This window comes from Lontra canadensis, unplaced genomic scaffold (genome assembly GCF_010015895.1).
Source record: "Lontra canadensis isolate GAN:19392208 unplaced genomic scaffold, GSC_riverotter_1.0 scaffold9, whole genome shotgun sequence".
NCBI lineage: Eukaryota > Metazoa > Chordata > Mammalia > Carnivora > Mustelidae > Lontra > Lontra canadensis.
The window spans coordinates 19,647,726-19,665,717 of record NW_022631003.1 but is presented as its reverse complement, the minus strand read 5'-3'; the positions used below and the strand labels follow the sequence as shown (position 1 = coordinate 19,665,717).

The 17,992-nt window shown below is 43.5% G+C and overlaps 1 protein-coding gene across 8 annotated transcripts in view; it reads left to right on the top strand.

Moving 5' to 3' along the window:
• The window catches only part of DUSP16 (dual specificity phosphatase 16), an 80,456-nt gene that overhangs the window by 45,627 nt on the left and 16,837 nt on the right, over nucleotides 1-17,992 (top strand). For all 8 annotated transcript variants that reach the window (XM_032855021.1, XM_032855019.1, XM_032855016.1 and 5 more), the window contains one exon: nucleotides 12,856-13,019. In XM_032855021.1, coding sequence (XP_032710912.1) covers nucleotides 12,856-13,019 — 164 coding nt within the window. The remainder of the gene's footprint in view (nucleotides 1-12,855; nucleotides 13,020-17,992) is intronic.

Sequence of the window (17,992 nt, the reverse complement as noted above, 5' to 3'; positions counted from 1 at the left end):
TATAAATCGACTGTTCTATTTAGCCATTAGGAAGTCTCCCAATAATCAAGCCGAGCCAAAGCATAGCATCCTACCCCGGATGAGTAAAGGGTATAATTACCAGTAGCAGCCTCATCTGAATAAGAAAGAATGAATTTGGATTCCTGTGGGACGTTCTCCATCATCATTGTTGTATAGATGATGACAAAACCATCTTTTCCATTGTTTTTTTCAGTTGTGAAATCCGTTATTTAATAAGCAGTTTAAAAATGCGTGTATGCTCCCACAGCCATCTGTGAAAACAAGGCAAAGAATTTGAATGAATGGAGTGACGGAATGGGTGTCGTAAACATTTGTTTCACAAAAATGACCATCATGGAGGGTCCTGGTTGTGAGGATTGGCTTAGATGATGCCGTGGAGTCTCTGTAGTGGCCGTCTTCCCTTAAAAGCTGTTGTCCTCAGAAAATAAATAGTTGCCACCATTGACTGATCAACTTTTTTGGTCTTGGTAATGGTCAGAAAACTTGTTCTCTTTAAAAAATAATCTTGTTTCTTGGCCTCATTCACTGTATCACTTTATTCTACTTGCCTTTGTCTATTGTGTCCCCCCCCTTTTTTTTTTAAAGTTTTTTTTATTTATTTGACACAGAGAGATCACTAGGAGGCAGGCAGAGGGGCAGTGGGGGTGGGGAAGCAGGCTCCCTGCTGAGCAGAGATTCTGATGTGGGGCTCCATCCCAGGACCCTGAGATCATGACCTGAGCTGAAGGCAGAGGCTTAACCCACTGAACCACCCAGGCGCCCCGTCTGTTGTATTTCTGAGGGCACCAGACTGATCATAAATCTAGAAGAGAAAAGGAGAAATAGCGAACTTTAATTTCTAACTAATAGAGAAAAGAGAATAGATGGGTTGTTCATAGAAATAAAGATCAACCTAAAGATGAGAAATGCTGTTATTTCCTTCTCTTTCCTCACTGCTATAATTCTGAGTAAAAGCAAAAGGGACCCACACAGTAATTAACTCTGCAGCACTCATTTCTGTCCTCTGATGAGACACAGGATAACCAACCCTATAGCAAAACAGCACACGTGAATCACAGACTCCAGCCCTTCCTTTTACAGAGGAGGAAAATAACCCAGCCCTGAGTGACTCTCCCAAGCTCATTCCCACCACGGGCCCAAGGCCCGTATCAGCAGTAATTCCAAAGTCTTGTGGAATTTCATCAGGAGGCTGGACTGAAGGCACTTCTTGTGGTAGCCCTTTCTCGGACGCTTTGTGGATTTCAGAGTCCTATTCTTACTTCCACATTTTATGGAATGAAGCAGTGTATGAAAATATACCATTTATAAAACTTTTAAAAAACATTACATTATTTTAGCCAGGGTGATCACCACATAAAAGTCTAACTCCTCTGGTCTATGCTGAAGGGTAGTTCTGAATAATGATAGAAGATACCATTTATTAAGCATTTACTGTTAGGTACAATGTCAGTAAAATGCTAAGGGCTTTTACAAACATTTTGTCTCGGAAGACAGCTAAGGTCTTAGGTTAATGTTTGCAGTGGTTAAAGGCCAAGTACACATTTCTTTGTTTTGTGTTAGATTTTCTAGTCTCATTAGAACCAGGAGGGAGTAAAAATATATTTGACTGTACACTTTTTCAGTGTAACAGAGACCTAGATTCAGTCAGTAGATCTGTATAATAAAGATATGGCTTTGGTTTAGTGGATTCACTGTCTTTCCTAATGGAAAGTAGGGTAGAGCCCTGTCTTGCTGGTGACAGGTTTTACGCTGCGTGCTATTGTTACCATTAGTTCTGTGACCCAGTTTGACATTTCTGTCCTTTTGTCTAGAGAAGGGCCTCTTCAGTCATCCCATTTCAAATCCTGCGGTAGTTGGTAAAGGAGATGGAAATGGATGGGTTTCAGTAAAAGTACTAAGTTGCCCTGGAGTTGCTGTTCTTGGGTTTAAAAAGCTGCAGAGACTGAGAGCCCCTGAAAGCAGACCAAACACCGGTGCCGTCTTGCTCGCTGGCAGCTGTGCGCCCAAGCCCCAGCTGGCCTGAGGCCCCGCTGCCTGGATCGTCTCTCTCTGGCTGCTGCCTGCCAGTGTGGTGAGCTGGTTTATGTCATTGCCCCCGGCTCCCGGTGCTGAAGTCACAGCTGTGGCTGGGTCTTTTTTAAAGACGGCCCGCAGGCCAGATTGCAGATATTTCCTTGTTTCCTCTTCTTGATCGTCTGCATGAGCGAGGTGACAGCAGCCTCGATGACCGCAATGGCCTTAGCCTTGCCCCAGTTGTGTCACCTGTGGCTCTGGAGAAGCGCCAGGCCCAGGACTTCTTTTATCCAGTTCATCTCTCAGGGCCTCGTTGGCACTTTTGTGGTTGGGCCCTGGGCTGAGCCGCCAGAAAAGCAAAAGGCTGGGCCTTGCCCTTAAGAACCTAGCCAGCAGTTTGGGGAAACATGTCTGACGTGGACGTCACGGTGTGATGGGGTGTTATCTGCAGGGGTTGGGAGGATTTAGTTACGGCGCTGGGGTTCTGACCGAGCCTTGGAGGATGAGTATGATTTGGAGGGGAATGGGCCTGGGCATTTAGACTGGGGGAGAAACATGATTCAGAATGTCAGGACTGAACTTTGATTTTAGGGGGCCATGGGGGGACTAGAGTGGATTTATTTGTGAAGAGGAAAAGTGGCCATTGAGAAGAAATGAAGTCAAATTATGCAAGCCCTTTAAACCAGGACAAATCTGTGAGCTGTCAAGAATTTGACTGCAGCTCCTGCCGCGTCCCAGTCCCCAGGTCTGTCTGCGGAGTTCTCAGGGTGTCTGCTCTCCTCCTCTCCTGCCAGCAGCCGAGTCAAGCTGAGAGCATCTCCCCTACTCCGGGTGTCCCAGGAGCCTCTTCACTGCACTTCTCCTACGTTCTGCCTTGCCACCTACAATCCATTACTCACTCTGGAGCCAAAGTGGTATTTTTATTTTATATTTTAATGTAATCCAGATTATATAACTCCGTGGCCTAATATGTGTCATTGCTTTTCGGATAAATTCCCAAATCCTTCAGACTCACAAGGCCCTATAATGGCTGGCTTCTGCCTCCCTCTCCAGCCTCAGTTCATTTCACTTCTGTGGGCCTCCTCCTGGTTGCTACAGGCTTGCGGCAGCAGTGTCCTGGGCCTTCGCAGAGGCCCTCTCCTTGTGTCTTCCACTCACTCACCCTTTATCTCCTGCTGGATTCAGTGTCATCATCAGGCCTTCCCTAGCTACCAGGCAAAGTTGGTTTTCTTTGTTACACACACTCCTTTGACCACCTACCTCTAATTAGTTAATTCATCTAATTATTTGGTTGACGTTTGTCCGCTACACTGTCCATTCCAGAGATGGCCTCTCTTTGGTCACCACTCCCCCATTACCTGTGTCCTGCTCACGGTAGGTGCTCATTAAGTGACTCGTTGAACCTACAGATGATTCCAGTGGTCTCAAGTTGTTTGGTTGACTGAACAGGTAGCCCCTTTTTCCTGCCTGCTTTATGAGGTCTCCGGGGAGGCTGTGCAGATGGCCAAAGAGGACTGAGGATAGAGAAGAGTACACAGAAGTAGTCTATGGGAAAGCCTGCTACGGGCTTAGACCAGAAAGCTTTGAGCTTCACGTAGAAAGGCCTGAGAGAGTTGTATGGTGATGCATGGACGGTGGACAAGTTAGTCAAATTTGATTTTTAGGAGTCATTCCCCAGCGACCAGACTAATAGCCCTTTTTCTTCTGACTCATAGTTATCTCTTGATAAATAACCTCATTTCACTTATGATCACTGTAGACCTGTCCGGCAGCCCCTTCATCCTCATCTGCGTCCTAACTGTAATTGGTCTGATCAGCTTCCTGAGGGATGTGCCCAGATTCCCTGAGCCCTGGGGGTATTACTGGGCTCTCCAGGTCATATGGACTTCTGAGCCACTTAGGGACATCTGAAAACATTTTCTCTCCCCATCTTTCATGTGAAATCCTCAGCACACTTAAGATTGGGTGTGGCAGGAGCTCAGTGAGGATTCAGTGCTGCTTTTCCATGACCAAAGTAGCACTCACAGATTCTACTTTTTTTCCTTTAGTAGCAGAAGAATGTTTTTCTTGTCTTGTGCTGCCTCTTTCACCCTGAGAGTGTTCTAGGGCATTGTGGTCTAGGAATAGGAAGCAGACTCTGGGCCCCCACCCATGCCAACATAGTTTTGGGCTTTGAATGGAATCAGGAAATCCTTTTGAACACCAAAAATATACAAGACTTGTGTCTGTCAACAGCTATTCATTGTAACAAGGAAGGATTCAGTAAACATTTATTGAATTTCAGTTATGTGCCAAGCACTGTGCTAAATGCTGAGGGGAGTACAAAGGAGTGTGAGACCTAATTCTTACCCACAAGCAGTTCACAATGTATTCTAGCTGTAGAAATAGAGGTCACAAAACACACAAAGATAATTCACAGTTACCAAGTCAGTGGCAAGTACTCAGTGCTGGATGGTTGCCATAAATTTTATGGAAGTTCTAAGTTGGCAAAATCATATATAGATAGACTGGTCAGGAAAGTTTTTTGTATTTTGTTTTTTTTTTTTTAAGTTTATTTATTTATTTTAGAGAGAGACAGCGTGCATGCAAGTAGAGGGGAGGGGCAGAGGGAGAAGGGAGAGTGAGAATCCTCAAGCAGATTCCCCACAGAACATGGAGCTGGACATGGGGCTCGATCCCGGGATGCTGAGATCGTGGCATGAGCTGAAATCAAGAGTTGGTTGCTTGACCAACTGAGCCACACAGGTGTCCTGGAAAGACTTTTTTTTTTTTTTTTAAAATGCAACAGAAGAATATTGAAACTGTCAGGGTAACTCAGTAAGGAAAGATAGTATTGTGAAATTTGTTTCTGGGACCTGGCCCCCAGCACTGACCTATGACCCCTGGCCAGTTCTCCAGAGCTCTGGGTGTCTGTGGCTGCCACTGGTGTCATCTTGTGTTTAGAAGGTTTTGATGTAAAATGTATTTTATTGGCTATGGTAAAAAAAATCTTTGGAATATCCTTCTGTAGAAGAGGTATGACTTGTGCTTGCCTATGGTTTGGAAAGAAATAATAAAATGGATTGGAGGAGAGATTAAATTGCCAAAGGCCCAAGATTGGAGAGCACAGTGTGTTAGGAAAACAAGACCAATTTTCCTTTTCCATGGAAGGCGGTGGCATGGAAAATCAGGTTGGACCATGGATTGGGATTAGATTAGGAAGGGTCTTGAATGTCTGGCTCACAATTTTATATTTTATTCTGTGGGTATTGAGAGCAGAGACCACATCAAAACTTTATTTTACGATGCTTAATCTGGCAGCAGAGGACATGAGTGGGGAGAAGGACTAGTGGACCAGAGAGAGGTGTTACTGAGTTTATCTAAGAGTGAGGGATAAAGGTCCTGGAGCAGAGGGCAGCAGAAGAATGGGAAGGCAGGGCAGATAGAAGGGACATAAAGGAAAGTCAGTGTGGGGCGCCTGGGTGGCTCAGTTGGCTTGCGTCATGATCCCAGAGTCCCAGGATTGAGCTCCACATTGGGCTCCCTGCTCAGTCGGGGAGTCTGCTTTTCCCTCTGCCCCTCCCCCTGCTTGTGCTCTTTCTCTCTCAAATAAATAAAATCTTTAAACAAGGGTGGGGGAAGGGAAGTCAGTGTGTTTGGCACAGCACTGAATGTTTCCAGGCTGAACTGAGAAGATGGGGTGACCATGGATGGGGATGTGGAAGGAAAGAGAGGGAGATGTTGGCTTTGGCTTTATTTTAATGTTAATCTTTCAGGGAAAATGATCAAAGGGAGTTGAAAGTGTTAGGTTGGATTTTGGGACGTCAACTGGGACAAGCTTGGAAATCTTTGATTTTCAGGTGAAATGAGCAAATGTGGTCTCTTTAATAACTTCCCCTTCCATGCTGAAGGCAGTAGGGTCCTCCTAAGTCCTTTCTTCTCGGGAAGTCTCCGGACACTGCTCGCTTGGCCCTGTCTTCACATTTTACTGCAGGACCAGTAGGGGCTGCCTCTGTGAATCTGGCTCCCCTCTTACAGAGCTCATTGTGGATTCTGGCCATATTCCTTCCGTTTGGTTCTTTTGGTTGCACTCTTTAGAATAATCTTTGTTTGAGGGCTTTTATTAGGGGTCCTAGCTGTGTTTTCTGGGTGTTTTACGAGGAGTTGTTTCTGGGTGTTGCTCCTTATTGCCAACTGCCAAGATCAGCAAAATAGCTATCACCCTACATCTTCTGAGAATTCTTTACTAAACAACACTTTTGGATTTTGCTAACTGATGCAGATAAAGTTATCTTGAGGGATAACAAAATCTAGACATTCTGAATCACAAGAAATTGGATTATTATAGTATGTGGTGGTTTTTTATGCTAGTACTTTGAAACTATAAAAGCTGTTTTGTTGTCTAGGTGATAACTGCATTAATCCACAAATTAGATTAGATAGAATTTCTCATCCCCTGACTGCACCAGGCGAGAAAGTTGTTAGTACAGAGTGAGCTATTTTGGAGATGTCATTTACGGGGCACGTTTTATGAGACCGAGGCTACTTGTCTGGCTTCCTGCATAGTCTCTGCAGAAGTGCTGCCTGTCCACTTTCCTGTTGGTCCGTGCTCTGGTCACTACAAAGCAGATGGAATAGGACCTTGCAGTTAATGCCTTCTGTTATTAGGGATTTTTTTCATCAGCACTGTTTAGTGGAGATTGGCTGAGAAAGACAAAGATGGAACGTTGCTAAAGTTGTTGAGAAATATCTGCCATGATCTCTACCCTCCCAGAGACGGTCTGTCAAACGTGTGGCCTGGCTTCGAGACCATCCTGTCCTACCGTTACTTTTGTCCTTTTGCTTCCACCAGGGGCGCAACATTATGGTGCCTTCATTTTTGTTTCATTTTCTTTAGCTAGTTTCAACTCTCTATGTGGACAGTCCGCTGACCTGGAAGCATTATAACCACACTTGAGTTTTTTGTGAGCAGCTAGAGACAGAGTTGCCCGAATCAGTCACTTCATTGTGAAGTGAAATGTCCATCTGTTGTGAAATAACGTCTCAGCAATTGAAATACAGTGTCAGCAATTTAGTGTTTAATATTAGGTTGTCTCCTAATAGCACAGTAGCAGGTATTATTTTCAGGATGGAGAGAACTCTTCTCTACAGGTGGGGTGTACTTAACTCCTTCACATGCACTCTGGGAGAGGTAAGTGAATGGCTTGTATTATGTCATGAAAAGGGAGTCTTTGTCTTACGAAGGTTAAACTACACGAGAACTCTATTTAAAAAGTATGAAACCATATAACCTATGTGAAAATTATTTAATATGAAAAATTGATTTGCATTGACTGTTTAGAAGTACGTCCCTCGTAAAATTGAGCTTGGTATAAATACTACTATTGTATAGAGCTGTGGAATCCCCCCACCGTGTGGGAGGGAGTAGCCCTTAGCTCCTCTTCCCACTCTGCGTGGCTCTTGGGGGTGGAGGGAGCTCTGAGGACCAGCCACCTGTTGGAGAGGTCCTGTGTCTCTCCCTGCAGGGAGCTGTCTCTAAAGGAAAGGAAGATGGCATGTATCTCTAGTTTGACTAAAAGACTAGGGAATCCACTTTTAGAATTTGAGACTTGAGCCTTTATTTCACATCACTAAGCTGTAGTAAAATGCTACTTTTGTTTATTACAAATATTCCTTTTTAAGAAAAATCACTTTGAAAAAAAAAATCACTTTGATTTTAACTGGTTGCAAGGGTCAGAGAGAAAAGAGCGACTGATTGGGATTGTTTAGTAGAATTGTTACATGTATTTTACTTGGCAGATTTTTCCCCACAAAATTAAATGGTGGTTCACATTGGCTTTTACAGAAAATGGTATTTGTGATTAGAATTGTGAAGGTGGTGTTCTGAAGGAAGTTTTTCTTGGCCGAATGAAAATAAAATACTGTATAAGTTATGAATGTCTTTATACTAAACATTTTCTCTGTTCAAAGTAATATATATGTTTGTATTTATAAATGTGCATTCTACTGGTTGGATTTGTGGAAGACTAACAGATTATACTTTGCCTGTCTGTTCAAATCTGTGGAGGCCAGAGGGGTCTGCATGCCTCCCTGCCTGTCCCCTTGTCCGCATTTCTCTGCGGGCCAGGCGTGTCTGCACACACGTCTTCCTCTTGGAAACAAATGCTTCAGCCTAAGGGGGGAGAGTGGTTACCACCATTCCTAGATTCAGGTCTGTCTTTGGGAAGCTCGTCTGGGTTACATGACTATATTTTCTCCATTCCCAGATGGTAAAGACCATAAAATCTAGGGAGAGGAGAAACATGGTGCGATTGGATAATGAGTTAAATCCTTGACCAACCTTAGAAGTATTTAAAAAGATTTTCAGCACAAGTGGATAGTGAACTGATGCTGTGTGTTCTTGTCATGCGGTCTAACACGGAGTCTGGGGGATAGGGGAGGGTTATGACAGGGCAAAGAAGATGACGGTTCTGTATCTGTCAGCCATTTGTAACAGAAAGTTTGCACAGATGAATTATACTTTTCTTCTTGTTAGGTCTGGTTTGTAAGAGGGAGAAGGACATTTTAGACATATTTCAAAACTGAGTGGCTGATGAGGCCACAGATAGTTTTTTAAGAGTTCGGGGAAATCAGGCAGTGTCTCATCTGTTGTAAATTAATGAAATGAAACTGGGGTCACTGGAGTACAACAATGAATGAAAGGTCAGTGAATGGAAAAAACTGTCAATGAAGGAGGGTGTTAGCAGAGTGGAACATTGTCTTAGATAAAGATCAGGGAAAATGTACTCTTTGGCTGAGGTAGTGTTTTCTGGAAGTGACTAGCAGCCATAATTTGGGACATTGCAGTCCAGACTGAGCACTAAATGAGTGCTCTGATTTCAACAAAATCTGTTAAATATTTTAAGGCTCTTCGGGTTTGTGCCTGAGATCAGTTGAAAAGATATGTAAAAAAGAAGTTTCTTTTTATTTTATAATGTGTTCTACAGTGTGTTATTGCTGTTTTGTTTGGCTTTTTGGTTTTGTTTGGAGGTTAAAAACAGGTTTCTTGCTTTCATTTATTTCTGTTCTCTTAGAATTTTCTAGAGCCACGCTCATCTTTGAGAGTCCCCACCCCACCTCCCAAGGTAAACTGATTTAGGATCATGGTAGTAATTAGTGATAAAGCTGACCTCAAACAGCCCAGGCTGGCCGATGCTGGTGATTGTTGCCAAATTGTATCCCCTCTGAGAGCTGCATTATGGAGGATGGCCTGGAAGTCCTCAGGACAGCTTCAGCTTCTCCACCATCTTGTACACTGTGATCACGAACAAACCAGTGACTGTTTCTGTCTTAACTAGTTCAGCTGTCAGCTCTGTTCTTGGTTACATGTGAAATGAGAGCATTGAGAGTCTCTTGTGTCTCTAGTCATGTCAGACCGCTTTCCCTTTTTTCTCCCTCATTGAAGCTTTTGAACCATATATGGCTTTGGGGAAGTGAGGCTTTGCCATCAGTTTGGGAGAGGCCCATGGCTGTTTTTAGTCTGGTATTTGAGACCTAGGTCACCAGGTGCACCATGCAGGGCCCTAAAGAAATCAGCAAGGCTGTCCCTGCATCCTAAGAGTTAATTCTGTAGCATTTGGAGAAGATCTATAGCACAACGATTGACAGTACGGTCTCTAGGGCCAGGCAGCTGGGGCTCATATCCTAGTTCTACCAGTTGTTACCTTGTGTCTTTTTGAACTTCTGTTTTCCTATCTGTAGAATGGGAATAGTAATAGCAGCCACCTCCTAGTTATGAAGATTGAGTAGCTACTTGTAAGTGCTTAGAGCAATGTATGTCACTTAGTAAATGTTAGGTAATTCTTTAATCACTTGTATTATTTGTATGTCTGATTACTTATAAATTTAAAATAGAATTCAAATGGAGTTTCCTTAGAGTGTCTCTCCTTTTCTCTGAGAGGGTTTACTGAAATATGGTTCTTTTGGATTTAAATGAGACACCAGTCCATGAAGTGTTTTGGAGCCAGGATAGGGAAAAAATGTGAGAACAGTTCCCTATAGAAACACCAGAACCACAGAAGTTAGGAGAAGCTAACATTTCAACTCATTAAATTATGACCCAAAGAAATTAATTTATTAATAAATATTAATTTATTGATTAATAAATCGATAAAATATTGATAAATTAATTTATTAATAGAATAAATATTTATTAATTTATTAATTTAGTAATCAAAATAAATTAAATTGTAATCATAATAGAGCCTGTCAGTTATTATGGTGGGTAGGTGTGAGATGGGCAGAGAATGGTAAGACCCTTTAACACTTACTGTTATAAGAAATACTTGGAGGGAAAAAAACCATACCTCACCTTGAACATAACTATTGTGCAACTAGACTGAGAAGGGACAGAACACTAATAGGAACAAAATTACAAATCCTAACCAGTGACCCTCATATACATAGACCATTAGGGGCTGACCCCTTTCTTGAGGTTGCCCGTGGGTTATGTCATGAGTGTAGGAGTTCTGCAAGTACTCCGTCTCCATACTTGCACTGGCCCTAGGCTAGCATTTCTTTAAGTGCGAGTTGCCCTAGCTATTAATAGATTTTAGGGGGTGAAATGACAGGGGACACTCCATGGTCAAGCAAGTTTCCCAAACTTCTTTGAGTTAAATTAAATTCATTTTTTTGGAGATACCTTTTGGAGCCTTTAATAATGCTAGTGTGTGCTGTGACTCTCCCAGGGACAGGGTGTGTGGCACTTCTCTGACTGTTTGGGCCAGCATCCCCTCTGTCTGTCTGCTCCCTGCAGGACCCCAGTGCTGGGGAGCACACTTTAGGAAATGCACCCTGAGAAGCACTGCTTTTTTCCCTTTGTGTCTCTGGTGAATCCTAACAAGACGTAGCTGAATAATTCGCTGCAGATGGAGGGTGGAGGCGGCCCCCCCCCCCAGGTGAGGCTGGGTCCCACTGTATCTGAGCTCTGCTCCGCCGCAGGCTCGATCGTGGGGCTTGTCTGTGGTTTGCCGAGTGTGCGTGCATAGGGCATGGCAGTGGCGGTATTATTCCTGGATGGGAGAATAGCGCTGGAGTGTGAAATCACAGCAGCTTCTGTGTGCCTGGAGGTCATGCTTGGAAATGGCAGGCGGTGAAGCCACGAACCTGTACAGGGACACAGCCCAAGGGCCGTGTCTGCCACCTGAAGGAGTTGGGGGATTCTGTAATGGAACCACCTGCTCTTGCCATTGGGTTATCTTAAGCACCTCGGTAAGCACCTGCTGGCGAGAAAGGTAGGAGGCTAGGGATGTGGACTTCAGCATTTTGCAGGTGGCAGACTTGTCACCGACTTCCTGCCAACCTCACTTGCTTCAGTGTGGAGCCATTGACAACAGACACAGGAGTCCAGATGACCACCGGGGACAGTAAGGGATGACATCTCCCAGTTCCCTGTGCATGGCCGATTTTGAGGGCACGTTTTGTATTAGCTTCTGCAAGTGGGCTGAAGACTAGCAGACTATAACTCAAGGATCCGGAGATAAATATTAAAAGAGATTTTAGTATCTTGTTTAAGGCTTGATTGAAGAGGTAAAAGTGAGGGTTTCCTTGACTCCTAATAACATGTTAATTTTTTTAATTTACTTTAATTTACTTTGCTTCCTGACTTTGAACTTAGCAAGTAATGAGGGTTTGGCTGCAGAGGATTTCTCTGAAAATTTCTCAGAATCTTTAGGTTCTGGGTCTGGATGTGGATAGCAAGGAATATTTAGATTGGAGAACCCAGGGAAGACCTTGCTCATTTTTTCTTTTCCAGAGGAGGTGAATGTGTCTCCTATGGCTGGACAGAGTGCTCTCCGTTACGAAACGGCAAGATTGTGTCTTAATGAAGGTCATAGAGCAGATCATTGTAAGGATTGGACTAGGAAGAACAGGATTCTCCTGGGTCTAGGAATCTTGGCATGAGTCCTTCATGTCCCCTAAGCAGTTAGGGTCTGTCACCACTTCTTCATAGTGCTCAGCAAAATGAACCGCGGAGTCTGGAATCCATGGTGATTATGGGAACCTTGATTCACTGTCCAGGAATTTCAAGGGCTTGCTGTGGAGAATATTTGCAAGAAGAGGGGTGTGTATGTTTGTGATACCTTTGAAATGAAACAACCTGTATAGTAGGAAGATTTTAAGTTAATTCTAGGAAGAATTTTTAACTTGATCAGTTTTATTTTGAAGAAATAACATCTGGCTTCAGTTCACTTTTTTTTTTTTTAATATCCTCATTTTGCTCCTGTGAATATTTGTCTTGGCTTGGTTATTTGCTACTTATTTTAAATTCTCTTTAAGTTCCACAGAAAAGCATTCCTTTGGGGGATGGGGAACAGGGAGGAAATATAGGATATGTAATGTTGGAGATGGAGAGGACGAGAGGAGTCCTAAGTGTCCTCAGGGCCGCACCCCCTCTTGTGGCCCCAGAAGCCAAGGCTCGGTGCCGGGCTGTGTGCCATACCTGGCGGCTGGTACCTGCGGACGGAAGTGCGTGTGCAGGGGTGCCCACCTGCATCTGTGGGATTTGCTTTTGCCTTTTTTTTTTTTTTTAAAGATTTTGATTTTATTTATTCATTTGTCAGAGAGAGAGAGAGCATGAGCTGGGTGGGGGTGGCGGGGAAGAGGCAGAGGGAGAAGACTCCCCGCTGAGCAGGGAGCCCAATGCAGGGCTCGAACCCAGATCACGACCTGAGCCAAAGGCAGACGTTTAACTGAGTGAGCCAGCTGGGCGCCCCTGGTTTTAAACCATTTTGTTTGAGCAGTTCCCCTGACGGCTGATTTTTATCTTTGTATATGGCATAATTCTATGATGTTTATTCTTAGGTGGGTTTGCGGAGTTCTCCCGTTGTTTCCCTGGCCTCTGTGAAGGAAAATCTGCTCTAGTCCCTACCTGCATTTCTCAGCCTTGCCTACCTGTTGCCAACATTGGGCCAACCCGAATTCTTCCCAATCTTTATCTCGGCTGCCAGCGAGATGTCCTCAACAAGGTGGGTGCTTTGAAAACCTCCTTCACTACAGGGTTTCTTGTTAGCAGCTGGAGAAACTATGATTGCCTGTTCGCTGTCATTTGAAGCACCTGCTGCTTCCAGAAAGGAAGTACCCCGAGCTCAGTGTGGCTCCCTGTGAGCAGCTGGTTGGTTGGGTTATGTTCTAGAGGGCTGTTTTGTTTGATGTTACTGATTGCCACAAGAAGCCTAATCTGTTATGGTATTGGCTTATTTCTTGAAGGTCCTGGGATAGGACAGGATTTTTCAGAAGTTTAGCTTTATTTTCTTAGGGTATTCATTTTCTCTGTTGTAGTAATTGGGCATACTCAGGAAGGCTTTGACTTCCTAGATTTCACATTTAGGAATGTATTTACTGAGGCACACTAGAAAGGAACTGGGCTTAGGCTTGGATTGAAGAAGGACCTCTGGCCGGAGGGATGGGGGTTGGGAATAAGATGGTGAGGCCAGGGCTAAGGGCATGAATTTCAGGCTCCCCTGTCAGAAGCTCGCTGGAGCAGTTTCATTGAGAAAGAAGAGGGAAGAGCATGGATTCTCACTGCTGAACATAGTGTGCCTAACACAGGAACCTGTATTGGTACCACTGAGTATCTGAAGGTACAAGTGTTAATAGTCGTAGAACTGAGCTCTGTCTGTCTCCATAGCTCATATGCTCTTAACCAGTAGTGCTGGGAGCCAGTGTTCTCGCTGCCAAGAATAGTGGTTTTTCTCTAAAACCTCTTTTTACACCACCTGTAATAGAAAAAGCAAAATGTTAATTGACCTGTTGGTGATTTATAGGTACAACTTTCCTGTAGGAGGGGGATAACTTAACAATTTTTCCCTGGGTAGCTGAAAGCATTGGGTTGAACCTAAAACTAACTTCCGCACTGGCTTGTGTTAGCATGTGAAAAGCAGAAATACCCTATCGTTGGGCTGCGATGAGGCATTCTTTCATTTCTCTTTTTTGTTTTTAAAACTCCTGCCTCTCTAAAATTTTGCCTCAACACTGTAGTTAATATGTCTGCTTTTACTGGGATATATTTGAAATTTGATAGTTTGTACTTGTATTGAGCCTTTTCTGGTGGGGTCACAGTTCCTTTGAACATATGATTAATATTAATTCTCTTTTAAAGATAACAGACTGTGTCACAGAAGCAAAATTAATTTCCTAGAGTCACATGCATCCCTGGGGCAAAGCTGAAGATGCTTTAGTTAATCCTCAATTCAGAAAATGAAATAAAATTCCTAGTTAAGAATCTTGCTCAGAATTACCCCCCAGTTAAAAAAAAAAAAAAGTAACCAGTCAGCAGGTGATTTTACAAATAATTGCATTATAGATAATTTCTGTTGCTTTTGACATTACATTAAATGGCCCATTTTTGCTATGTGCTATTTCCAGTTTTAACAACTGTATCATATAATAACTCTGTGAGCGCCTGCAGGGTGAGAGCAATTAAACTGGACCCTGGAGTCGAGGATGGGGAAAAGGGTGGTTTTTTCCCTCCTTTAATTGGCTTCTCAGTGTATACTGAACAGGATACGTCCACAGATGCATTGGGAGGAGGTGGTCATAGGGGGAGGAGTGGACTTATGGAAGTTCATGGGGAAAACAACCTGGGCAAGGAGTTTCTGTGGAAGACTGTCAGGAAACTTCTTGAAAACAGATGTGTAGACTAGAGGATGGTGAGAGGTCAGCATGCTTTGAAAGTGGTGAGTAGAAACTCATATTGGCCTATGGATTCATTGTTGAGAAGAATCAAAGTGCTTAATGGGATTTTAGTGATCATGTAGTGAGTCTTTCTTTGATAAATGAGGAAGCCAATATTACAGAAATATTAGATGAATTATGCAGCATCACTCAGCAGATGAATTTGGGACCAGATGTGCCTCTATTTCAGGATAGCTTGAACTGATCTTCCTGCTCAGCTCTGTGATTTAAACTTTCCTGAGTCTTCCCTGAGGTTCTGCTGCCCCCCTACCCCGGGAAACCGTGCGCTGTCAGTGTGCTGCTTGTTCATTCCCTCATTTAACATGCAGAATTGTTGGTCTTCCGCAGGCACTGGGATGGCTGCTCTTTCTCTGTTTTCTTACCAGAGTTAGCCTAGACACAGAAGACTGCCTTTCCGTATGGCCTAGGAAGACAACAGATCGAAGTTATCAGTAAAAATACACCACACACTGTGCAATTGGTTAGACAAGACCTATTCATTCCACAGTGATGCGCAAGACGGGATGACTGACTGTAGACCCACTGGCAGGGCAGCATGGCCTCACGGTGGAGAGCCGGCCTCGGAGCTGGCCAATCCAGCGTCCAGGGCTCCGCCTCACCAGCCACATCAGGTTAGCTGAGCTGCTGAATCTGGGCTTCCTCACCTACGAACTGCCATGATCCTGCCTTCTGGCTTTCATGTCAGGTTCCAATGAAGTGACGCGTGCCAAGCACCAAGGACAGTTCCTGGTCTGTAAGGACCCTGGTTACTGTCAGCAAGAGGCCCAGCGTACAAGCTGCTAGTTACAGTGGGTGTGGTTGGTTGAGGAAGGCGATGGAGGAGATAGGACTTAAGGTCAGTTTTGAAGGCAAAAGGAGTGGCAAATGCAAAATTACTTACTGAATTGACTTCAGAAAGAAAAATTACAGTTCCATTATCTAGAACTGTGATGCCTGTGGTGATTTAATGTGCCGTCTCTTCCCAGTCTATCTGAGCATGGGAAACTTGATCAACTAGAGCAGTTTTATCTATCTCTCTTTATATCAATACGTATGTTGGTATATGTCGGTCTGTGTCCCATATACTACTCCACAGTCTGCATCAACAGATCATAGAACCCTACTTAGAAACCAACTACAGGACAAAGTTTATTTCATAGTTTAGGAGTCAGAAAGTTTTAAAGGGAAAGAATTGTGAATGGAAATCGTAATTAATAATAAAATAATAAAATAAAGATTTGTTTTTTGACTAGAAAATGCCATTTCTGGAAGTTTTCTTAATTGTATATTGAAGCCAGAATCCATTTTTTAAATTCTCAAGGGACAGTCTCAAGGGACAGATGAACCCTTTTTATATCCAGCCTGCTGTATGCAGTGTAACTGTCCTACTTAAGGCCAATGAGAAGACGACCATTTGAATTAGTGAAAAATGTACATGACTTGTTTGGAGGGGGGCAACTTTTTGAGACATAATTCATATACTGTATGATATAGAAGCTATTTTTTATTGAGATGTAATTGACATATATAAGGTTTCAAGTATACATGATTTGCTATTTGCATATACTGTAAAACCACAGTAAGTCTAGTTAACATCTGTCACCAAACAGTTACACTTTTTTCTTGTGATGAGAATTTTTTTTTTTTTAAGATTTTATTTATTTGACAGAGATCACAAGTAGGCAGAGAGGCAGGCAGAGAGTGAGAGGGGGAAGCAGGCTCACTGTTGAGCAAGGAGCCCGATGTGGGGCTCGATCCCAGTATCGTGGGATGATGACCTGAGCCGAAGGCAGAGGCTTTAACCCACTGAGCCTCCCAGGCGCCCCTTGTGATGAGAATTTTTAAGATCTACTCTCTTAGCATCTTTCAGATATACAGTAGACAATTATGAACTACAGCTGCTATACTGTAGTTATTTATTATTGGAAGTCTGTCCCTTTTGACCACCTTCACCCCACCCCCATATATGTTCTCTGTGTCTACGAGTAGATTAGATTCCTTTCAACTCCACATGTGCTATCAGACAGTGTTTGTCTTTCTCTGACTTATTTCACTGAGGATAATGTCCTCAAGGTTCATCCATGTTGTTGCCAATGGCAAGATCTCATTCTTTTTTAATGGCTGAGGAATACTGCATTGTGCACGTATATACCATGTCTTTATAGGTTCATTGGTCGATGGGCCACTTAGGTTGCTTCCATGTCTTGACTGTTGTGAATAATGATGCAGTGAACATGGGCGCTCAGAGATCTCATCAAGTTAGTGTTTTCAGTTCCTGCAGATACCCACTCAGAAGTGGAATTGTTGTATTCTATGGTAGTTTTATTTCTGATATTTTCAGGAACCTCCATACCATTTTCCATAGTATCTGTGCCAATTTACGTTCTCACAAGCTGTTTACAAAATAAGATAAAGTAAGGGAACTAACATTTAATGAGATTCTTACATTATGTGCCTGTTATTTTGTCCTCAGATAGCTTTACAAAATAGACATCATTAACCCTATCTTACGGGTGAGGAAACCAAAGCTGAGTGAGGTTAGGTGACCTACCCAAGATCATGCACGTCATGAATGGTAGTGTGCTAGGTGGTGCTCTGGTTTTTCTGGGCCAGATCCCATATACTTTTAATTATTCCTGCCACACTGAGTTCATCCATGCTGTAGGAGGGAAGGCCGAGCATACAGGTGTGTGTGCTGCCAAAAAGGTAAATTTGGTTCGTGGAAATTTATACAAATTTGCTTCTGATTGTTTCACCTTTTTCAGTGTCATAGGAAACAAGATCATCTATCAGCTGAGAATGAGGATTTTCGTTTGAAGAAAAAGGGAAGTGGGTGGGATGGTGTCTAGGAGAGAGGGAAAGTGGAGGGACTAGGGAAATAAAATGACTGCTGAGGAGCATGAGTCAGAAGTGAGACTGAGCAGCCTTGTTGAGCGTTTCTCCCTGGCCACATTCAGCTGCATGGGTGCAGATGCAGACCAGGTGGGGAATGAGATTTACCCAGGGTGCAGAATCGCCAAGTGACTGTGAAGAAGCCAGAGTGGGACAAAGGAGGGTGGAAGCAGGGAAGTGGTTTATAATGACTGACCACAGAATTTCACTCAAGTAAGGCATGAAGGCAGACATCATGAGGATAAAGGACAGAAAGAAAAGAAGGTGGGATCAGCAGCGTGTGGATCCTGGGGAATTGAAGGATTCCAAGAGTAGTGGTATAAGAGACCACAAACCGGAAGGACAGGAGGAAGAGTCCAAGAGTGGGGTGTGT